At 36.4% G+C, this 25,435-nt stretch overlaps 1 protein-coding gene across 2 annotated transcripts in view; it reads right to left on the bottom strand.

The window, feature by feature from the left end:
* Positions 1-25,435, bottom strand: part of ASXL3 (ASXL transcriptional regulator 3) — a gene marked incomplete at both ends in the record, with an annotated part of 172,526 nt that overhangs the window by 97,042 nt on the left and 50,049 nt on the right. Inside the window, 2 exons of one of the 2 annotated variants that reach the window (XM_082668052.1) lie at positions 7,482-7,590; positions 8,848-8,955. In XM_082668052.1, the coding sequence (XP_082524178.1) occupies positions 7,482-7,590; positions 8,848-8,955 (217 nt within the window). Of the gene's footprint in view, positions 1-7,481; positions 7,591-8,847; positions 8,957-25,435 lie in introns of both variants that reach the window. The other variant, XM_082668053.1, reaches the window with a different exon arrangement.

The raw sequence follows: 25,435 nt of genomic DNA, 5'->3' as shown, positions 1-25,435 counted from the left end.
CAGAAGTGAAAATATTTACTAGGAAAAGCATATCTGATAGGTACCAGCCTCTAACCACCTAATTGCTCCTACCGGAGAACCAACACAGATTCCTCTCAGAATTATGGAGAGTAAGAACACAGTAAGCTGCTGTGAGGGGGGGAAACCTTAGAAGCTATTCTCTTCTATGGCACGACACCTGTGATCTTCTACGCTGCAGCAAGCTCCTGAAACATCTACACAGAAATGCAGGAACCCACCTAGAAAATGAGAAATAGAGAAAAAGCATGCAGGAAGAATATCATTAAAAGGTTGGTACAGGTCAAGGATAAGTGCTTCACTCACGGGCACTACTACTTCATTCTTCAACATAGAAAAGAGAACTCCAGTGTACGAGAAAGGGAGTTAGATAAACACATGGTTAACGGTTTGAGAAATGGTTACACGCTGTCACTTTAGAGAAAAGGAAAGAACGGATTATCTGGTATCATGGAAAAAAGTACTTCATTTTAAGAGCATGGATGCTGTTGTTCCTCTATACCAATCACAAACTCTATCAACCAAAAAGAAATCTGGCTTGTCAGGATAGGTAATTGGGGGAGTACCTTTAATTTTGGTTTTATTTGAGAGGGAGTTTGCTTTTATCATGAGACCATACTCTATTTCCAGTCTTTATATTATGAAATATTTCTCTCCTAGCACAAGAAAAGAGGGGGAAAGTATATTTAAATGGGTCACTTTATCTGCACTTAAAAAGAAAACTTTTTTTTTCTTCCATGACTCTGGGCTGTTAAAATTGACCAAAATCCACTTACACAAGAACAAAGTTCATAGTTCATGGAGAAATATGTAAGAAAAAGAGGTCCCTAATGGGTAAAAGAAATGGAAAATAGTATCTATAAGTAATGTTTGAAAGGGCTGGGACAAGTTATTTGGAGAAGTTAAGATGAAGGGGGTGATATCTAGATGATGCCCAGCTGTTCTCCATCATCAGAGGGAAATACAAGAGAAAATTGGTTTAATTAAAAGCTCAAGAGATTTCAGCATAAGGAAAAATTTCTTGACTATAAAAGTTATCAAAAACACAGAGAGACAAATATAAATGAGTCTGTGAGATTCCCATCCCTCTGGGCATTTACTATTAGAATGATGTCTACTTTAATTGACTGGCTTAAGTAAAATGTTGGCATGAGAGAGGATCCAGGCCTGCATGAACTTCTGAAGTCCCTCATACTTCTCCTGAACTGGGAAAGCTGTGGGCTGGAATGAAAGAAAGGAGAATGAGAGTGGGCAGAGGAAGTTGTATATCCTGCCAATGATCATTTCTGACTGTGAAGAGTATTCTTTTTCCTCTGTATTTTCTTCCATGTGTAACTTAAACAACATCATTTTCACATACTTAAGTTTCCCTGGCCCACCAATGTAGAACAGGTGTCTGTAGGAGCCAATAAAGCTGTTAACGAAAATGCAGACGTTGGATCAAAGACAAAGGAGCCTAACCTAAGAAAATCAGGGGACCTGACGCAGTCACTGAAACAATTCCCTTCCCTCCTACAAGATTCTCAGGAATGGCTGTCAGGTGGAAATGGACGGTGAACACAAAGAAGGCTCATGTGTCATCTGATGTAAGATCACACGGGAGCAGTCACACACAAGCTCCTGAAAAGCCTCCAGCAAGACCAGACACATAACACTGAGAGCAAAGACACACCACACAGTTTGGCGACATTTTCGAAAGTTACTTGAACACTCCCTTCACAGCTCCAGGGTCCCCTCATTTTCCTTTCTCTCCCCTCGTATAAAACTGCCACTGATAAACTATCAGTGTGAATACTCCCTGAGGGCACCAAAACCTTTATTAGTATCCTCCTCACTTCCTCCAGGAAGCTGCTCATCTGTGTGTAATTGATGTCTCAAAAGAGATCCTATGCACACACTTCAGGCCATCTTAAAGCACTTTTCACTTTTGAAAAAAGACCCCTCTGTGGCCTCTGAGCCAATGCAAACAATGAGTGAGCAGAATAATGTTTCATTAAGTTAACACGACTCCTGCCAAGAATCATACAATCAGAAACCTGCTTATAAAACTGGCCATAAGGAATAATGAAAAGGACCACAGAAAATTCTTCAAATGTTGGAATCATTATTCACCCTGGGATCTGAGGACTAAAACATAGGATATGTGTTCTCTATAATCTTTTTTCCTAAATAGAGACTTTGAAAATACTAATTCTCCAGCTAGAGTGCTGCTTCCTCCCTGAAAGCCATTAGGGTTAATAACAAGCAGAACCTTTTTTGATCTCTATGGATGAAAATTGTACATTCTCCAGTCTCCTCATTTTAAAAGATTGAATAGGATGGTTGCTTTTGATTTTAAACATGAAATGTATCAGGGCCACAAAAAGAGAAGCTCATTTTTTTTCCTGTTAATAACAATTTATAAATAGATGGGGAAGAAAGTGAAGACGATCTACTGAGTGTGTCATTTCTTATAAAATATGTGTGGTTTCTGCAGCCAGCAATGCACTGTAAGTCAACTTAATATGTGTAAGCAAACTCATGATATACCAATGTATTATGTTCAGAAAACAACTCAGACACAAACATAACCATAAATCTCTGACTAAACTAGCCCATAAAATTCTACATATTTTCTTTGGGTGACATAGATCTATACTTATATTGGCATAAATGGTCATGGGTTGTCAACAAAGATATATCAAGTGATTCACCTAAATCACTGTTCGATCTTCAGAGCTAAGCTTGTAAAATGTGACGAGTTTACTTTCTTGAGTCTCTAATTCTTATTAACTTGAAAAACTTGTTTAGGAGTCAAAAAACATAATGCACAACTATAGTTTTGTGTCTTGTAAATTCTATAATTGACAATGTATCACGTTTCCTGCACTCTAAAAATTTTCAACAAAACGTTAAAACAAAGTATCTTGGCAAAGCACCTCTCATTTAAAAACGAATCTGTTTTGCTGGCCAACTGATTGAAAGAAGAGGACAAAAACATTACTGTTATTATCTTAACTCTACCTAAAGACTCAAATGTTACTGACTGGAGTCAGGCTGCAAGATTTCTTTCTGGTCATCAGTTTTTGTAAAGTGCTTTCTTTTCAAATACTTCACTGTGTTTCCCCTTTAGTGGTGCAACAAATGTCAACTAATCTTTGTTAATTTGAAATAGCTCTATGCTAGCGGAGGCTTACTCTTTGGACTGCCACAAGCATATCCTACCAATTGATAGTTATTATTCACCTTGATACTTTTCACCCTTTCATCCCAAAGGAGGAACAGGAAAAGGAGAAGGGAATAAAGATTTAAAAAACAGATGGTGGGACCCTCCCCTCCCCTCCTCCCCTCCCCTTGCCCTTTCTCCCATGCCCCTGCAACCCCACACATCCCCACCTTCCCTCTCTAATTATATTTTCAAAGTATATTTGTACAGCTGTACGAAGTGTGGAAATTATATCCATTCTAACTGCTGGTTCAAATACGTATTAGAAATAGAGTAAGCAAGGAAATCACCTAAACCAGTTCAGGTTCATAGCATTTATTATCGATTTGTAAAAAATCATGTGGTAGCCCACTCCTCCATTTGGATAAGCTCAAGTTTATAATCAGTACAGAGTTGGACAAATGTTGAAAAACCAAACTGCATCAAAGACTCCTGGCTAAGAGTGTTCCCTACAGTCCCAGGCAGAGTCAGTGGTCAGAGCCCAGCTTTTGGTGTCACTCACATCTACCTGGGCTTGACACTTGGATGAAATACTGAACCTCTAAGTCCGTTTCCTCACTGGTCAAAAATAAAATAAAATTAAAATTAAAAATAGAAAAATTAAATAAAACACAATAACAGAGCCTAGGAAGATTGAATATCTCACAGGAATGTTGTCAGGGTTAAACAATCTACATGCAAACAGCTCACAAAGCCTAGGCGTTGTGAGCACTCAACATATTTTCAATATCTATGTTTGAAAATGTAGCCTAAGGTTAATGGACTCTACACATAAGTCTACGGTACACAAACGGAGAGGAAATATACTTGTCCTATAAGAAGCAATTGTGGTTTGCAATAAGATGGAAAAGTGGGCAAGTCAAGGGATACTCAAGGAAATAAGCTATTTACTATTCTTTCAGTGATTCCTCAAAGCAATTTCCCTACTACAACTTCAAAGGAGAGGCCAGGAAATCTAGTTTTGGTCACATTAGCTGGAGATGTGTGGGTATGTGTTATGTGGTGAAGTACCTATTCACATTTCAAATTAGGGGAGTTTGCCTATCCCTGCTCTGGTTTAATTACTGGCTAAGTGCTCTCACCCTGTCCCCGACCCCTTCCCAGCCACTAACACCCTCCCACTCTTTCCTCTGACATTCAGGATTAGTCGTTAGCAAAATCTCTGATTAACCTCTATCTTTTTCCCTGAACCCTCCCTTCGCATCTTGATCTACAAAACCTGGCTCTCTCCCGTGGACACTATTTCCCCTGGAACACTCTCAAGTAGCAGCCTGTTTCTTTTCCACGCATCTTGTACTGCTGGGCCTGGAAATAGGACGAGGGGACTCTATTCTCCTTCCCTGCTCCTTAGATGCCTCCAGCATCAACAGACTGCTCCTCCTTACTAAATATTTACCAACTCCTGGATTACTCCCTTTCATTTTCGGGAGATTTTAGCTCCTAAGTGCTGCACCCTTTCCATGCTAGTTCTGTCATAATTGTCTGTTTCAATATCCACATAGACGATTCTCTAATATTTCATGGCAGGGCCACCACCAGCCTTTACAACATCTTTGTGCAAATAGGAAAAGGCAACATTTCCTCCAGGTAGGCCCTGCTCCATCCCAGGACACGAAGCTGGGCAGAGGAAGGCCTGCTGAATTTCAGCCGCTGATGGTCACTTCAGCCAGGTCACTCTGAAGAGGGTACACACACTGCCTAAGCATTCATGACAGCCTTCAACCTACCCTCCCTCTTTCATCTCAGACATGCATCCCATATCACCCTAACCTCGATTTCACACATTCCACTCTTACATCACCTATCCTTCCAACTCATTTCCTCTAGAACACCAAATCAAACAATCTGGGGCTTCCCTGGTGGCACAGTGGTTGAGAGTCCGCCTGCCGATGCGGAGGACACGGGTTCGCGCCCCAGTCCGGGATGATCCCACATGCTGCGGAGCGGCTGGGCCCGTGAGCCATGGCCGCTAAGCCTGTGCGTCCGGAGCCTGTGCTCTGCAACGGGAGAGGCCACAACAGTGAGATGCCCATGTACCTCAAAAACGAAACAAAAAAACCAAAAACAAACAATCTGTCCACCCTAGGGAGACTTCCACCTCCTCCTTCACAGCATCCCACACACAATCGTGTCTTCCCTCACCTCCACAACCAGCTGAAATTCAATGGAGATGGATTTCAATGTTCTATGTCATGTACCCTCAACTGTGTCCCGCTCTGGCTTCATCATTCACACCTGGCAAAATCCCAGCTCTGGTCCAATCCAACTCTGTACCCACTCCACACTTGTACAGCGATCATGAACATGACTGGAGAAAAATGTACAACTATGCTGGCTGATCTCATGTTAAATTCAGGATTAGCCACTTCAGGAGTGTCCTTAATGCTGTTGGACTTGAGACAAACATTTTCTATCTTCCCCTTAGATCTACAAAGCTACTTCCCCATCTTCACCCTTGGCTGAAGAACTTGTTTCCTATTTCACTGAGAAAAATGGAGCAATAAGAAGCGAACTTCCGTACCAGGCCCCATCACTTCTCTGACACTGTATCTTACCATCTTCTCCCTTGCTCACTCTGGACTCCAACTACACTGGCCTCTTGATGTTTCTGGAACATTCCAGGCACTCTACTGCCTCAAGACCTTTGTGATTGCTCCTTCTTTTACCTAGAACTCTCTCCTATCAAATGCCTGCTCCCTCACTGCCTCGGGTCTTTCCTCAAATACCCCTCTCTCACTCTTATCTCCTTATTTAATTTATTTTGCCCCATATCTCTTGTTGGCACTGAATAAGCTGTAAATTTTACATGTTTCTTTTGCTCATTGTCTGTCTCTCTACCAATATAAAAGCCATGAGAGGTCTCTTTCTGTTCTTCTTTTTCACTGTTGTAACTATAATGTCAAGAACAGTACTTGGCACATAGCAGAAACTCAATATATATGTTGATATATGTTAACAGAGAGGTGGTGGAGGAGGGAGAGGGAACACGCAAGTGCTCATGCAAGCAGGCAGTACGGCAAAAGGAGTGACCCAATAAGATTCCCCTTCATCCTACTGAAGGAGAAGGGTGTGCCCCTTCCAGAAATCCAGAAAATGTCATGCATCTCTGCTTTGTTCTCTTTCTAACCACAAGGACCTGCCAAAGTTCACAGCACTCTGGGGGGCTTAGTTGAGTTTTCAAAAGGTATAGGAATAAGGACAGCAAATTCAACGAAAGTTGGCTAAAAAAAGTCTAGAAAGCCGACTTCAGCCATTTTACTAAGACAAGAATCTGTTTCCTCCATTAATTCAGCACCTCGGCTGCAGGTCAGATAGCGCTGGCGCAGAGCCAGTCCCTTGGGGACTATCAGAAAGCACATCACTTTAAAGGGCAGGAGTGGCCAGTCAGAATACAAAGGGACTCCTATGACCATTAATAAAATGAATGGCTTTGGGCTATTACCGAAATATGATTTTTCTGCAAGGATCCTTTAAGGCTTCTTTGTTTAAAGATAATTTACTGATTTCTATGAGTCCACCGACAGAGACTTTAATGACACACTCTTCCTCCCAAATCATGATCTGGGTCCACTTGGGGGACCAGTAGGGTTAAAGAAAAGTACAGCAGCTTTTGTGGGACAAAGATTTGCCAAAACTGCAGTACAGAAATTACACACACCAACGGAATCACAATGCAAATGTTTTGAGAAAGATAAAAATGGATCCACATGGACAGAATTCAGAGGTGGAAAATGCCCCCTTAGAATTCTAGAAGGGTTTCTCACTTTTCAAAAGCATTTCAGAAGAATATAACTTATTTGGTCATTGTTTTGCTGTCAGGAATGTTAACATTAAGCTTAATTTATTAAGGACAAACCTAGGAACAAAGCTATTATAAAACTACTTGTGATCACAGAAAAAATCAGCACAATCAGAAATAAAACACTGGCATTCTCAGGCCTCACTTTTATAAGAATAAAACCACGACATATCCCAGTAACCCTCTCAGATTGCAGGAGAAATATACTGATAACACTCAAGAATACTACCCAGGGAAAGCCATACTGCTGAAAAACAAAATAAAACAAAAAGCAAAGAGCAGTTTACTTTTCTTAGGTGCTAACCTTTTGAACCAGAATTGTTTGATGATAAATCTAAGAGGTAGAAGCTTAGAAGAAAACTGTATCTATAATGGTAGGGAACTCAATTAGTAAGTTACTGGAATTCTACATAACCTTTAAGAGAACAGGGTTTGTATCCTGAAATTTGTCACACTTACCTCCATTTCCTTCCCCATTGGCACTGACCTCTGCCATCTCTGTGCCTTCCAATTCGGACTCACAGCCTAAATCCAATGTTCCATCAGCTGAGCATGACGACTCCTCTTTCTACATTATTTTAAAAATAATGATTTATGGAGATGTATTAGCAATTGAAAACATTCAAAATACTTCCACAGTCCTAAGGAATTATCACAGTTGCTTGTGATTTGGAATTTCAATACCGATTTACTTTCTAATGTAAAACCACTCCTTGGTGGGGTGGGGGGGACGCACATTGCCATAGTTGAGTTTTCGGATAACCTTTAAAATCTATACAAAAAACAAGGTTTTTTTTTTTTTTAACATATGTTGTTTCCATTTTTCTCAATTTTACCTTCTTCCTTACTTTAGAAAATGGCTTAACGACTCAGAATCTTAATCATAAATTAAACATCCAAGTTGCTACAAAAATCAACTGAAATAATACAAGTCCTTTGATTAACCTGTATTGTTTTCTGAAACACACACAGTTTAAGAGCCTGATGCTAAGTAGCTGAGAAAGAACCCCTGCTTCTTTGCCAGGTACAACTTTTAGCATTAAAAAAAACCAAAACCAAAACAAAACAGAAAACTTCTCAAAGGAAATTAATGAACTTTAAATGTAACCCATCATTTATTAAAGCAGACTTTTTTTAATTTATAAGAAATAATACATTGATTTTGCTTGATGCAAGTTATGCAACCATTTGCAGATCATCAGCTTTTGTTCTCTGGAATTTTGCATCTTACATGGCATTTCCATTCTAGATGGAAATGGGAGTTACTCTAAAATAATTAAGACTCAGTTATCTGAAGCTTTTTATTTCTCTATTCTTCTCATATAACAAGTATGCATTATTAGTAAAAACTTCCCAGAGATCAGTGGTTGTTTTAAATTTGAATAATTGATTTAAATCAGCAAATTTTCAAGAAGAATGGGTACATTTCTTATTTTTTGTAAAAGACAGAAAGGCATACAGGTGTGAAGCCCGTATATCAACTGACGGTCATTAAGTCAAATAGTATTTGGCAACTGTGATCATCTTAAAACTTGGCTGATCAACCATGGCACTCCTCCATGTAAATTTTTAAGAATCAAGAATTTTAAGGAAGCCACAGCTATTTTCCATTACCATATGTTAGAGTGAAACCACAGATATGTTTTCTTTAAAGAAAATGTCATTGTTTATTCTTAATATGAAATCCCTTTTAAGACATCTGAAAACATTTAAAAGGCAAAGGAGTCATTCTACCCTTCACCCAAGTCTAATTTTGTTTACCTTCACATGTAAATGCATGATACACAGTAATAACAGACATACTACGCAGAACAGTCCAACTTACTTTGAGAGCATAGAGGCCTGACTTTCCAGGGATTTTGAAGAATGTTCCATCCCCTATTCGAGTGTTAGTGTGAAGCATTGCATTCAGACAGGCTAATGGAGAAGTTCCACTAGAAAATAAAAGTGTGCAAAAAATGAAGCAGTCTGAGACGCAGTTTCTGTGGCAAAACTGTTCTCAGTCTCTTAAGAAAAAAAAAAAAAAAAAGACCCCTCGCATGCCTTTTTAAAATATCCTCCCAACCCCGAAAACATCTACATTACAATAACAGGCCAGTCCAGTTTCGCCAAAGTTAATCAGATGCATCTGTCTTATAGGCTTCAGGCAAAAAGTCTCCTGAATTGAGATTATGCTTTTATTCATAAAGCAACCAACACTATATTTCAAAGAAACCAAAGCCCAAACGTTTATGTGGTGTTATTTTGCAAATAATACCATGAAGCCTCAGGTTTTAAATATTACAGACAACTTGATGGTTGCACTTGAATGATCAAATAAACCAAGTTCAAGGACAGCTCCATCCTATAGGTTGAAAAGCAACAAAAGAATAATAAACCACGGAAGAACTGATTTGAAATTACAAGTATTTAAGTTACTCACGGGATTGCATTTCTCACCAAGCCCAAATAAAAATCTATATCTGTGTTTATATCTCTGATACAACTTCTTCAATGACATCCTTTCCTCAGTTCTTCATTTGTCAAATAAAGAAATATGGGTTTGGGAATTCTACCCAGCTAATAATTATGTTCAGTAGTAAAGATGCAAGTGACTAAATTATGAAGACAGATTTTTTTAAGAAACCAAACAGCATTACACTATTGATTCAAATATCAAAACACGTATGTACAAACATTACTGAAATGTATTCATATACTTAAAAAGATGTTTATGAAATGTATAACGTGTATGTATTTCCTGGGGTAGCCTTTAGAACTTTTTTTGTGTTTTGTTTGGAAACTGATATTTTTGTACACTAGAATTTAGAGGTAGAATTGTTACTTTCCTTTACTTATGTTTCCATATCCATTTTACTTCCTAATACGCTAAAAGATCAATATTTGGCTGAACCAATAAAGATTAGAAGCCCTACTCCACCCCATTTACCTAGTAGGGGTTCTGGGGATGTAATCCAAGATATCCTGGGACAAGAGAACCTTTAGGATATTAAGGCTTCAAAGTTTGAATTTCTGTGATAGAAACAAATTTTTATGTCACTAACTAAATTAAAAGTTTTCTAAAACCCAAGATTATCCAATCCCTTACTTACTAGGAATACTCACCAATAAAATGAAAAAGCCAAATTTGCTGAGTTGACACAACACACAATAGCAAGGCAGCATAGATACACATCATGGTCATAAAGGTTTATAAGTATTGTAATAAGAAGAACACTCTTTATTATTTTAGGAAACAGCTTCTCTGTGCCAACACATCAATATGATTCCATTTGGTTTGACAGGAAGCCAGAGCCCTGATATAAATTTGGTCATAGAACAATGCAGTTAGAACACTGAAGTACACATAGAAACAATGCTGGACGTTTATGTAATATCTTTCCTCTGGAAGCTTCTACGAGCTTACAGACCTCATTTCATTATTTTTCCTCATAAAAGATGTTCTGTTCATATGTAAAGTGGGCCAGGCATACCTTATAAAGTAAAATATATTCATCTCTCAGAAATAGCTGTCCATGAATAAATTCCAGATAAATAATGCTATACATGGTATACTGAAGACTGCAAAATATATTTTTTTATCATCATTCTCTTCAGAAAAAGCACAGACAATCTGAAGCTGGGAATTATTATGCCAGATTTGTGGAGCTTTAATTTGGTGAAACTGTCAGAAACACAGATTTTTCTGGAGGGACTTGGCAAGAAAATGTTAACACTGCAAGTAAAATAGAATCCTATACATAAAAATGAAACAATGTAGATGTTTTAAAGATATAACTTAATACAACTGTGCACCTATCAAACCTCACACACATGCTTCCTGTTCTTTATTCCTAAGGTCTTAATACACACAGTTCCAAGAACTCAGATTTAGAATATTAGAGAATAATACAGATTTAAAGACAACTAAAAAATACTGAACGAATATAATTTACTATCAGTATAATTTACATTTTCTTTCTAAGGTACAGTAAACCAAAGATAATTGTAGAAGATAAATTGACTATTAAATAGCAGTTTAATGCTATGCCTGCTGCAAACATAAGTGATAAACACCCAGTTTCATATAAATAATAAGCTCTGTTGAACATGAATATATTATTAAATTATACTGTTTATTAACTCAATAAACTCAAGATTTACTGTGGAAATATTTTTTAAAATATGTAATTTACAATCACATAACAACAGATCTCCAAAAGTCTCAATGACTACTGTAATTTTCCCAAATCTTTCCCAAAACAAACATATGAAATTCGTTTTATTTCAAAACTATATAACATTTGCATTTCAGAAGAATTAAAAAATACTTTGCAATCAAATGCAAATTTTACTACTCAAGTCAGTGGTTGATAGGCACTTAGTTTTAAACATATCACTTGCATTTCTTCCTAGAAAAAAACCCGAATTATATAGTCCATTTTATTTAAAACAATAAAACATTAGCATCGAAAGAGTGAAGTGCTTACTAAAAAGGTAACTGTTTTATCCACTGCATATACATAGGAAAGTGAATTTTAAAAATCTTTCATACCCTTTACATATTGCTATTATTCTCAACATTTCCATAAGGTCTAGAAATTTTGGACTGCTTTCCCTGAAAACATGAATGTCTTAATTAACTGTCATTGAACAGGAGTAAATAAAAGTCTCATTTACGTATTTTTATTATTTTAATATTCAGAAAAAAACAGAACTAGCAAGTATACCTAGGCCAGCTTTAAAAAAGATACAAACATACATTTATACATCTGTATATATTAAAAAAGCACAATGACTTACTGTGGGTATGAAAGAAGATGAGGCAAGTATGTGTTAAAAGTCTGTATTCTTAGATAACATGGACATCTTCTATGCAATATTTCTTATTTTTAATTAAAAAAATTTGTTCACACTTAACGCAAGAGTTAATCACCTCAGTCAGAATTCAAAAGCTAAAATTTCTGGAACAGAATACGTGCATGTGTACACAATATATGAAATAATAAAACAACATTTTAACCAAAAAAATCTCTAAAATTTCAAAAGTTACTTACTTTCTAAAATGATGAATTGGAAGAATTGCGATATCCCAATTTATAAAAAGAAAACAAGAAAAGAAAGGAAGGAAAAAAAAGTTAGTTTTCCAACTTAAAATGCAGTTCTACATCTTACCATTTCAATAAATAAGACAGTGTACAAGAAACACACCAAACTCAGATTTGGCTGTTGGCAGGGAGGAAAACACTGGAGGACTGGGGTGAAAGGTGAATTCTACTTTCTTCCCTAACACTTCCATAATGTTTTCCTTTTGTCCACAAGCCTCATATAGTTCCATACTAGGGATATAATTAGGAGTAAATAAGCAGGACACTATTTGCCCCCAGTTCTTTTCTTTCTCCCATTCCCTGTAATTGAGCCCTTCCCTATACACCTGCCAGGGTAGATATACACCTTATTCTATTTGTTTGTTTTCCTCCTTAGACTGTAGGGTTGTGGAACCCTTCTGGTTTGTTTTCATTTCCCACAACCCCTGAAGCAGAACGGGGTGGAATTTGGAGGCAGGGGAGCAGGCATAATTTAAACTGTCTAGACATCAAAGAACCCCCAGAGATGCTTTGCAGAGCCCCAGTGCTGTGTGAACTACAGAAAAACCATTGCTTTATCACATCAAATTGTTGACAGAACACATAAAATTTTACTAATAGTGCACACTTGGTGAAGAGAATGGATGGCCTGTCTATTTTAATAATTTTAAAAACCAGAACAAATATCTGGGGAATGCAATTGGAAGAATATTTACACACGACAAAGAAAATATCATCGTTGTGGTCCTCTGTTCCTTTCCATATAACATAATAATGCTTTACAAGACAGTACTTAAGTAATCCAAATCTTAAACTACTAAGTATCCCTTAATAATAATTTTAGCTGAAAGCTATTTCCTGCAAACATTCTAAAATCTCATTTTACAATTATGGGAGCATCAAAAACGTAATCCTGAACAACTGAAGTCTAAAAATTCAACAAATTTAAGGAGCAATTATTAAGCAGCATTATTAGTCTGTTATTGCGCTGTCTTATTAATATGAATTAATTGAAACAATTTTATGTTTACTCTTTCAAAAAAATTAATAATAGCTCCTTTCAAGTATTTTCAGTGTTGATAGCCTAGAGAAAATGTCTTAATTTTAAAGGTTATATTTTTAAGGGGAAATTATGTGGGCCTCTGGGGTGGAGGTAACGTTTCAGTTCTTTATACAGAATCTTAGTGTTCCCTATGTGAAAATTAAATTGTTTACTTAGGATTTGTGCATTTCACTTTATATATGTCACATTTCACAAAAAAAAATGTTTTTAAAATGTTAAAAAAAACCCCAATGATGCACCCTTGGATTTACTTACGTATTTACATATTTAATGGGTAGGTCACTACTACTAATAGACGAATAAACTATTTCTACCATTGAATGTGGATGACTGTTAAACACACATACACAAGGTTTATATCAATTGATAAATCAGTAACCTAGATGATTAAAAACTACCCTAGAATGTCAAGCCAAACAAACTTCTTACTCTTGAGAAATATTACTGCTGGTCTGGAACCCCCCAGAATGACTGAAAAATAAAAACTTAAAAGTTAGAGTCCTTTATACATATGTTATCTGAAGAATCCCAGCACATAAAATATTAACCAAAAAATGACCTACAGCAGTTCTGAAATTTGATTTTGAAGACAAAAACAGTGTCCCAAACTTCACAGTCCCTCTAAGAGGATCCCTAGTGAAAGTTTTTAATGGGCACTGACTTATGACAAATAACAAATATTAGAGTTATAAAATGTTAAGTATGATTCCCAGTTTTGCAGATATAACTGAGACTGAGAGGTTAAGAATCTTTCTACAGTTAAACAGCTAACTGATACAGCTGAAATCCAAATTCTACTCTGATTTCAAAGCCCATATAAACATATAAAAATAAACAGGAACAACCAGTTACCTCAAGAGATGGGTCATATTTAAAAAGAAGATAGTTTGCATTTTTCTATGTAAAGAATACCTACATGATTTTCAATATTCAACGTGTCTGTAGGGTAAAATTAGAGACTTAGTCCCAAGTACTCTTTTATGAGGTGGGGATATTGAGGCAAGAAATAAAATTACCAAGTGACAAATGTTGTACAATTTAATTCTTAAATTTAGAGAAACAGTTTCAGACTCTAAACCTAGACATGCATCTCTGATTGGCTTGAACAGTGTAAAAATATATTATTTGGGGAACATAAACAGGCATTTGAACTTAGACTCTCTGTAGCCACTTTATGGACATTACCAAGCTACCACTAGATAGACTGCAGTGATTCATACAGCCATATGCACTAAACAGACCTTTTGTTTTAGGAGACAAGAATTTCAAAACATCAATACAAGGACAAAAGTTTGCTCGGCGTTATTTTAGAATAGGATCTATAAGGAAATTAAGAAATGGCCCTAAAAACGTGTAAGCTAAAGCATATAATCTAAATTATAATTTTTAAAGACCTCCAACTAAAAGATGAGGTGAGATGGTTATCTTTGATTATAGACATTAAGGAAAGAACACACCACATGTATAGCTGAATACTGGCGATTGTATTTCTACAACTATGCATGTCGTGACATGCCATATTACCACTGCTATACTAAGAAAGGCAGTGGAATACAATGAATAAGACTGTGACTTGTGGAGCCAGTCAGCCTGAGCTCAGCTGAGGCTAGACCATTGCCTAGCTCTACGACTTTGGACTTCACCGCTCTGGGTCTCAGGTTTCTCAACTACAAAATGTGGATAACAAAAGTCACTATTGCCTAGGGGATCATTCTGAAGATTTAATGAGTTAAAACATGTAAAGCACCTAGAATTATGTCTGGCATATTGTACGTGTTCAAAAATTGTGAGTTAGTAGTAGTAGTCTTATTATTTATTACTATTATGGCTCAAAGTAATCAACACCTAGAGGTACAAAGGATGGCAAATGGAAAGAAATTATATATATTCTGTAGCTTGTTTAAAGAACTGGTTCAGGTAATATTTTGTCTGATTTCATTTTTGTTTCATTAGTAAAAATAAATGAAGATATGCAAGTGTACACACCCCCATCCCACAGCCTTTCACATGTGATAAATATTGAAAATAACTTATTCAGTAAAGGCAGAGAGAACAGAATGATAATAATAAACATCTATTATTATAGTTGCCATTTATTGAGCATCCCTAACGCAACTGGGCTTTCACAACTATTATCTATATTCCTTACAGTCACCATAAAATGTAAACGTGATTCCGAGTTTTACAGATGTAACTGAGGCTGAGAGGTTAAGAATCATAGTGTAGTCAAATAAGAACTAAGTGACACAGCTGAAACCAAATTCTACTGATTCCAATGTCCGTGCTCTTTCCACCACCCCACATTCTCTGTCCATAGAGTTGTTTCTTCCACTTAACTATCCTTGGATACTACCAAAGAATACTTAGCACTTGAAGGAAATACACAAAGAAAAGCCAGATGCTGGAAAATGGTAAGATGTTGGCTCCATCTTCACTCAGCGTTGCCTATAACAATGACTCCCCCAGGGTAAATTTCAAATAATAAAAAGAAAGAACTAGATTGCAGAAGATGACACTGTTGGTTGTCTTGTTCAGGTACTGCTACCCTATGAACACTAAGGAAGAGAGACCTCTGAGAGAATACGGTAGAGAATTCAGATCCGTAATTGAGAGGCCTCTTTGTAGAACTAGATCATTAAAGAATAACACAATCCATTAGCTGAATAAATATTTATTGAGCACATTATATATGCCAAACTAATCGTGAGATAAATTTGCACTCTGACAGTGCTTTGTACAGAACAGAAATGCAGGCTGAGCTGAACTGAATTCTCTGAATACATATGAAATGACAAGGAATTCAGGAGAAAGGAGCCTTGAGGCATGTGCCACAAAAAGAAGAAAATCATTTGGAATTTAGATGTTATCCCTAGTTTATTCTAAGGAGATGACTGAGATGGGATCATGTGTGAATTTCTTCTATCACTAACTCCAATGCAGAGGCAGCCAACCCATGGCCATTGATGGCTCTTCAGGACTTTATACTACTTCCCCACAACTATAATCTCAAAGAGAATATCTTCATTGATGCCAAAACACCCACATATCTTCCAAAGTAAAAGAAAACAGTGGATTTCATATATTAAAGAACAGACATTGTAAATATATTTAGTATGATAAAATAGATTCATATAAAAATGTTAATTTCTATGTTCTACTTGTAGCTACTCATACTCTCCCATTTTGTTAGCAACGGCTAATATTACAGTGTTTCTGAATGTGTTCTATGGGATGTTAGTCCCAAGTGATACTCAAAAACCTGTCAAAGGAGTTTCAGAAAAGCTGCATTCTCCCTTTGCAAACTCACCAAATACATTAACGGTATACACTAAAGTCTCTGAAAAATCTTACATAACTCCAGAAACCTACTTAACTCAGTGTTTCCTAAGCATATATAATTTTCAAATCCTCCCCACAATAATAGGTAGCAACATCCCCTATTACAGAATGCCAAGAAATATAAGTGGGGGAATGCTAAACTTTTATGGTTAGGGTCATTAGGAAAAAGTACCTAGCTTGGATATTCCCAGGAATATTTTATTAGCAAAATGCTCAAAAATTATCTTAAAGGTATATAAAATATTTGTTTCTCTGTGAAAAAATAAAGCAGTGTGATGATTATTTTTCCCTGTGTAGATTTATAAAATTGAAAAACACCCAGGCACTTTAAATAGCACTGAAAAATTTACAAACAGTATCCACATATAAATGAAAATACTATATATTTGCAATATTACATTACACAACATAGAAGTCATCTTACTCATCTCTCCCAGTGGAGATCTTTCTCCTGACTCTCTATGTCTCTCACTCAGTGACGGGTACCCTCCTCGTCATCATCCAGGAATGGAGCATTTCTCAGACTATTTGAATTATTCTGCCTCAACAACATTCATCTTTCAATATACATTTTTTACTTCCTCACATCCGAATTCAAACAATCTTTACGTCACAAGAAGACAGTTCTATAGCTCCTACCCCTACCCCTGCTTTCAATACCTCCCTGCTGCAATTTGGTCTACCCCACTGGTGCCAGAGCAATTTTCCTATTAAAAAAACAAAAACAAACAAATGAAACACTGCTCAGGCTTCAGGCCATGCCATACACTAGATTGATTGACTGCATTTTTTAAAATCAGTGCTTTTCACTGCCCACCAAAGGAAGCACAAAGCCCTTGGCTGACATTAGGATCCTCTACAGTACACGTGGCACCTCCTTCATCTTCATCTTCCCCAACTCTCAGATTACTCCCCGATTCCCAGACTACTCTCCTCTGATCTGATCCAGCTCAGTAAACCATGTGCTTCTGTGGCTTCCCATCTCTCTATTTTGGCTCCTGTGAAACCCTCTGCCTGGAATTTCATCCCATTCCTTGCTCCAGTTACCATTCAAAATAAAATGCTTAACTACCACCTGTATGGTGCCAATAAATTAAATGTTCACCAGTAGGTTATAACTATAGATATAGATATACTTTGTATATACATAGCCTTCTGTGATACCAGGGTATCTCTCTCACTGTATTACAATCTCAACACTCTGCATATCCCTCATGGTTTCCTTCCGTCAAAATTGTTTACACTTCTAACTCTCCTGCCCTTACAACTTCCAACCAGTCTGGGAACTCCACAGGGGATAGACACATATTTATTTAATTGTATTATCTGACAAACAATCCCAATGTACTCAAAAGGTGTTTGTTGAAATGAACTTAATCACTGTTATAAAAACTGTTACAGTCACGGATTTGTAGACATAAAGCACTCACAATGAATATCATCTATATTCTATTTAAACTCCTGACTACAATTATGTGTCTCAAACACCCTACCTACTACACAGGCTACATGGCCACCTTATACTGGCAAGCCCTGCATTCCTTTCTCTTAGGAACTTTACCTTATTCCAGTTCAGCCATCAGTGAAATGGTCCTGATTTCCCCACCAGAAAGGCTAGCCACGTTAAACTATCTGGCCAAATTGTGGAAGTCTGAGTATCTTTGGGGAAACTGATATAGAAATAAAGGGGATGAGCATACATTATTTTCAGTAAAATCATAAGCTTACTGTAAAGGTACAAAAAATATTAGCTAGCGACTACCTCTGCTTCCACAAGGATGCAGCCTGCTGAGAACAAAGCTTACCCAGGCAAGCAGAGCGAAACATAGGAAGAAAACATGGGGGGAAAGATGACATCACTTGGACTCCTGCATTATCTAGTCACGTTGAAGTTCAGCCTATTGGGTGTACAAGTTAAATAAGCCAATAAATCCCGTTTATTTTATTTTTGACACTTGTCTAATAGGCTAAGTGATTTATACAAGCTTATCTCATTTTTCTAGGTCTCGATGTTCTCATCTGTAAAATGATGAATTCAAAACAGGTATGCGTTGAAGCTCTACTAATATCTTTCTGGTTAAGCCTTTAAGGACAATGAATAATGGTTGGACAATTGGCATACTGTTGATTCTAGCCACGCCGCCTGCCTTTATATTCCCTTCATCTTCAACATCGTCTGTTCTCCTCTCTTCCTACTCATTTGTCAAGGATGCCTTGCCTTCACCTCCTAAAAACTCCTAATTAACTCTCCCATCCATAGTGATGGTTTCTGAACCTCTGTAGGCATCACAGCCTGTCCTGGGACTGCAGCATTTAGTTCTGTGCTATCTAATACCTCGTGGCTCAGTGGTAATCAGCTCCTTAGGACTTGTTCCCCTCATAGGGCCCTGTCAGACTCAGATGCTCAGAAAACATTCAGTGGCTGGTGATAAGCTAACGTTTCATGATTTACAGAAGAGAACAAAATTTGAAGCTTGGCAATACCAAACATTGGCTGAGGATGTCCAGAAACGGGAACTATGAAATACTCTAGTGAGAATATAAACTGATACAACCAGTTTGGAAAGGCATCTGGCCATATCGAGTGGAAAAAAAAAAAACAGGTGTGCATGCTTTACAGATCAGCAATTCCACTCTTTGGTACAGTCCCTAGAAAAACTCAATGCATATTCACAGAGTCATTATTTGTTCAGGAAAAAAACTGCCAATAAATGAAATGTTCACCAGTAGGTTATAACTACAGATTTAGATATACTTTGTATATACATAGCGAAACTATAAAGTTCTGAACCACAATAGTACACAGCAAATCTACGACACTGATTGCCTCTGAGAAAAGAAGGATATCAAAGGAACTCCAGCTTTTTCTGCCAGACTTTATTTAAAAGAAATCCAAAGCAACTATGACAACGTGTCCACATCTGTTAACTCCAGCTGGTGGTTGTTGGTCTGATATTTTGCTGTATTTTCAAAAAAGAAAAACAAAAGATTGTTGATGATTTTGTTCTTTTACCCACAATTTGGCTTCTCTCTGATTCTATCAGAGCCTTCTCCCCTGTGTCAACTTATATTAAGGTTTAAACACTTTCAGGCAAGCAAATAAATAAACACATTGAAATTATATGAAAGTGTAAAGATACATCATTATACAGAGTTAAAAGTAATAAATCCCTCTCAACTTCCCCCAACCACACCCATTGCTTCTGAAGTAATGACTATTAAAGATGTACCATGTTTTTTATCCCCAGAGCTTTTCCTATTTTCATTCATATACATGCATCTATTCAACTCTATGGTTTTGTATTTTAAATTTCTTTTCAACAGAAATGAGAGCTGTTAGTGCATACCAGTAGATGCATACTTTTTTACTTAATAATATGAATGGGAAAATTTCCCATAGAATGTTGTTTGCTCGTAGTGTTCTATAGAATATTAAATGCTCTTAATATTCAGATAATGGTCTTACTATCTGATAGAGTAGATATGTTGTACTGTAATTTTTAAACTATTTCCTTATTATTTAACATGTAGCTTGCACCTAATTTTACCCATTCAGATAGTGCTGCAATGAAGAATCTGGTATATATGTCTCCTTGTAAGTATGCTATAGACTGAATGTTTGTGTTCTCCCCAAAATTCATATGTTGAAACCTAACCCCCAACGTGGTACTATTGGAAAGTCGAGGCCTTTGGGAGGTGATTAGGTCATGAGGATGGAGCCGTCTTGCATGGGATTACTGTTCTTATAAAAGAGACCCTGGAGAGCTCTCTCCCCCCATTCCCATGTAAGGACTCAGTGTGAAGCCAAACATCTAGGAACCAGAAAGCAGGCCCTCACCAGACTCCAAATCCACGGGTGCCTTGACCTTGGACTCTGCAGCCTCCAGAACGGAGAGAAACCAATTTCTGTTGTGTATAAGCCACTCAGTCTACGGTATTCTGTTACAGCAACCCCAACAGACTAAGACAGTAGGTGTAACTATTTCTCTAGGATAGATTCCAAAAAGTAGAATTTTTATATAAAAGGGCGCTTTAAAAATGTTGATAGTTACTTCCAAATTACCTTCACTGAGAGTAACTATTTTCCCCACCCTAGTCATGGTGGACAGTATTCATCTTTAAATTTTGCTGATCTAATCAAATGAAGGTAAAGACGTCACTCCAGGCAGAGAGAGCAGCATGAAGAGGACATACAGGGACAGAACTGAACATGATTTGCAGAAACATGATTATTTGATATTTCCAGAGCAGTGAGTGGGAGGGAGAATAGGGTTGGGATCAGATTCCAAAGGGAAGGTACGCACCATGCCACGTACATGACAGTTATACCTCAGTTTAAACTCCCTGGTGAGGAGCTTAGACTCCATGCAGGAGATGAGGGAGAGCCCCAGAAGATTTTAAGGAAGGAAATACCCTTCTCCTGCTGTACGCATGAGGATAGATCCAGAATGAGACAGGTCTAGAAGAAGACAGATCAATGAGGAGCCTGCAGTACTAGACTGCAGAGAAGACAACGAGAACCTCACCAGAGAAATAACGGTAAGGAAGAGACGTGAAGAAAGAGGCAAGAAATACATGAGAAGAAATATGGGGGACAAAAACCAGTAGGATACAGAAACTGACAAGATGTGTATGATGAGGTAGCAGAAGGAATTTAGGATTGCTTCAGGGGCTGGGAGGAAAACGGTGGTATAATGAATTAAAATTGGCAACAGCGAAGAGATGGTTTGGGAAAAAATATGGTGAATTTAGTTCTGGACTTACTAATTTAAAGGTATGCATCCTAAATTCAGATATACACATGCATCACAGAGTTAATGCTGGGGTTAGAGACAAACGCTGGGGAGCCATCAGCATATAGATGGTATCTGGAAAGGTGAAAATTGAAAGGCACAGATGTAGACTAATAGAAGAAGAGAAAGTGACTGACTTGAGCTTATTACATTCCAAAGTCAGAAAAGTACATGAGAAAATATTTCTGAGAGGAAAAAAGGAAAAAAGAATCCCATGAAGAATTTCATTATAATAATATGAGGTGTAACTCTAACTTCAGGATATGACTATTTTAGAAGTCAGAATAAATCTCTGTATTCATAGGTAGAAACAACCCGTAAGTAGGAAATTACATAGAGGATCTTGCCAGCAGGAACCCTTCTTTTAAACATAGTTTTTCTTTTAAAGAGTAACATAATACACACTACCAAATGTAAAATAGATAGCTGGTGGGAAGCAGCCGCATAGCACAGGGAGAACAGCTCAGTGCTTTGTGACCACCTAGAGGGGTGGGATACGGAGGGTGGGAGGGAGATGCAGGAGGGAGGGGATATGGGGATGTATGTATACATATAGCTGATTCACTTTGTTATACAGCAGAAACTAACACAACATGGTAAAGCAATTATACTCCAATACAATAAAGATGTTAAAAAATAAATAAATAAGAATGCACATTAAAAAAAATAAATAAAATAAAATAAAATAAATATCAGCCTGATGGCAAGTGCCTCAGGTTTGAATCTCCACAGGAAAATAATCCTAATCCTATTATTTTAACCAAAAATCAGTAGATGGTTAACTTAGATCCTTGGCTAGTTTGATTTGGTATTCTTTTATCTTGACTGCTAGTAAGAACATTGTAAGGCTTTCATAAAGGATATAACTTATATTATAAGAACCATAAAAGATACTAAAATAAAGCTACAGGCAAAATTATGAATAAAATATATATAATGAAGACATATACTTATGTGATGGTTATATGTAAATTATATATTTTAAACCTTTTTGTATTGTTTTTGCAATGTTTTTTTGCAATGTTTTTGCAATGTTTTTGTTTGAAATGTTAAAAAGCACCCAGAATAAAAAATTTGTATTAAACTTAAAAAATAATAAATAAATAAATAAAATAAAAAGTAATATAAGAACATTACTAAAATATCTGTCCATTGAAGAAAAGATGAAAAAAATAACTAAAAATATCTCAACTCCTTAAAACAACTCTGAGCATTTTACAAACTTTCTTCTAGCCTGTGCTTCTGGCAGGTTTCTATTTTAAAGTTATAATTTACCTAAATATTGAATCACAATATTTCATTTTATATTACACCCTGTCGAAACTACTACACAGCCATAATAAATATATCGAATTGTTAAAAATATTCTATCAACTTGTTTCAAGCTAGTGGTTTTCAATCTGGCCGTGCATTAGAATTTTTAGGGGAATTTTTTGAAATGCAAATTTTGAGGCAACGCCAAACTTATTAAATAAACATCTCTGGTGGGGCCAAGCCTTCAGCATTTTCTTACGTTTTTCCAAATGATTTTACTGCACTGTCAAGTTTGAGAATCACTGATATTACTGGTGAGCATTTATATTCTTTATTCATAATTGAAATAGCATTGATGTGAATATTTTAGGGTATATGACACTTTTTTCCTTACATTCAAAGATATTTTAAGATAGGCTTGCAGAAGTGGCATTATTAATTCAGGAGATATAAATTATGTAATGACCTTTTGCAAATAATGCCAACTGGCTTTTCAAGTGAGTTGTTTTGGTTTACACTGTCACCAGGAGTATACTAGCAGAAAGCAACATTTGGAGTCAGGGTGAAGTGCTTGCACTGACTAATTTATTAGGTAAACCAAAAAACAATCTCCAGTGGCTCTTTACCTTGCATTCTGTGATTATTAGTAAGATCAGATCTTATCCACATACTTGTTTATTCCCTAGTTTTATGCACTGAAGCTCCTCTGTTCATGACCTTTGACCACAATGTTCTAAGGTCAACATTTCCTTTTGTTTTAATAATCTTTTTATATAATACTTCTAGCTTATATTAGCTAAAAATATTAACCACAAATATTTTCTCCATTGTCACTTAATGTTTTATTTTTGATCTGCAAACACATAAAATTTTATGTAGACAATTACGTTCATCTTTTCCTTTGTAGTTTATTTTACAGCTTCTGTAAAAAGTCATTCCCTCTCAAAGGTGAATTCAAAAGTTGCATTTGAATTTTTCTAAGTTTTTCCAATGCTATGACTTTTCATATTTAAATTTTCAATCATGGCTGTACTTCCTCAATATAAAATACAACTAGCCATCACATGTTCCACAAACACTTAAAATGTTTATAAATATTTCCTTGTCCATTACTTCATCGCTAATTCATCCTCCTACCGCTTCTCTGCAGAAGACTCCAGTACTACTCATAGGAAATTCCTTGATCAGCAGAATGTCAAAAGAATTCAACTCAGAGTTTTGCTGGCTATGGGAAAGTTTTTACCTTTAAATGTTTGATAAAGGAAATGTTTAAAAATAACTACACCAACTACTACTGTTAAGATTGGCATTCATACCACAGGACAAATGTCCATTTAATTTAGCTTTCTTCTTCCTTCCTCCCTCCTCCTCACCTTCTTTGACCACTTGCCTTCTCAAGACAGTTTGTTCAGTGGCAGTTGTCTGCTTTGATTGAAAGGATTCCCATAAAAACATATTTAATAAACATAGCCTTTTGCTATAAAATAGAAGTACCGTGAAATTCAAACACCATAATTACTTGAGATGGCATGAAATACATCCACAAAATTCAGACAGAATTATAAAGTAAAAACAAACTTGAAAAAGGAAGAATAAATACAAAGGCCAGTGAATTTAAGCATCCTTCCCTTCCCCAAACTTAGTATTCGACACCTAAAAATACATCTAAGAATCTGGCAGGAGGTTTAAAAGAAATTTAATACACCTAGTTCTTGTTTTAATTTCACCCTCTGGGAAATATGATTCATTAGAGACATAGTTGGGAGTAGGGATTGCAGAAAAGCAACCTAAATTAATATTCTTCTGTACAGAGAAAAGCAGTAAAACAAAGGTAAGAATGGCTAGGACCAATGCAAGTGTAAAAAGAGAATAAATAATCCTGTTTCAGGCTAATTTTTTTTGAAAACTATAAAATTATACACACATATTAATAAATTCCAGAAGTAATGCTACTAGTACGTTATATATGTATTACCTCTGTTTCACAGAAATAAACATCTTCCTTAGGAAAAAATGCGCATTTTGATGACCCATGGGGAGAAATCTATCTTTAGACAAAACAAGATTCCCTGTACATTATTTAACAGCAATATCAATGTTCCGACTAGGCGCAGAGAGACCCTCCAAACAACAACTCCAGAAACAAAACGAGAGAACAATATGGGAATATAATCGGGGTGGAAAGGAAGAGACTTTGTGACCCAAGGTAATAATTCAAGAAAAATTATTTTAAACCCGGGGCCCTATTGACTCAACTAACTAAATGGCAACTGATTAAACAGTTACTAAAATTATAGAGAACTATCTACGCTTATGTAACAATAAGAGGAAACGGTCTTCTGCCTTCATTCTTCAATGTTTCAAAAAACAAAACTTCGGGCATCATGGCTTCTGTCCAGTTGGCAAACATCTTATTTAAGTAAGCACAACTCCAAACCACTCATTTAATCTGCTTTAATATTCTTGAGGGTTTAAATAGCCACTTAAAACTTTCAGGAAATAGTTCCTCGATGCACCTGCCACCTCATTTCATGAAATCAATACTGCGTTTAAGCTAAGTCAGGAAATCTTAAAGTGCTGAATTCAATTATGACCATTACTTCATGAGCTGCTAGTAGATAAAACACAGCACTGACGTTGAAAATCATTACAGTTAAAAAGCTTTACTTCTTTGGGGAAGTGGGGCGTTTTCTAAGGTACCATTAACATAATTGATAAGAGCATATCATGTTAGGATAACAGTAACAACTTTAATATATAATATAATACCTTTCTATTGCCAAATGTTAGTTTATAAGCACAGAAACAACATTCTCCCTGGCTACGCCTAAAATAAATATATTGGGATGGTGGGAGACAGCTGTCTATCAATATAAAAAGGAAAATTGATAACATCGA

The sequence above is a fragment of the Grampus griseus genome (genome assembly GCF_964374135.1).
Source record: "Grampus griseus genome assembly, chromosome: 12".
In the NCBI taxonomy this organism is placed as follows: domain Eukaryota; kingdom Metazoa; phylum Chordata; class Mammalia; order Artiodactyla; family Delphinidae; genus Grampus; species Grampus griseus.
Note: the sequence above shows the minus strand (reverse complement) of the source record. Positions and strands in the feature narration are given on the sequence as shown.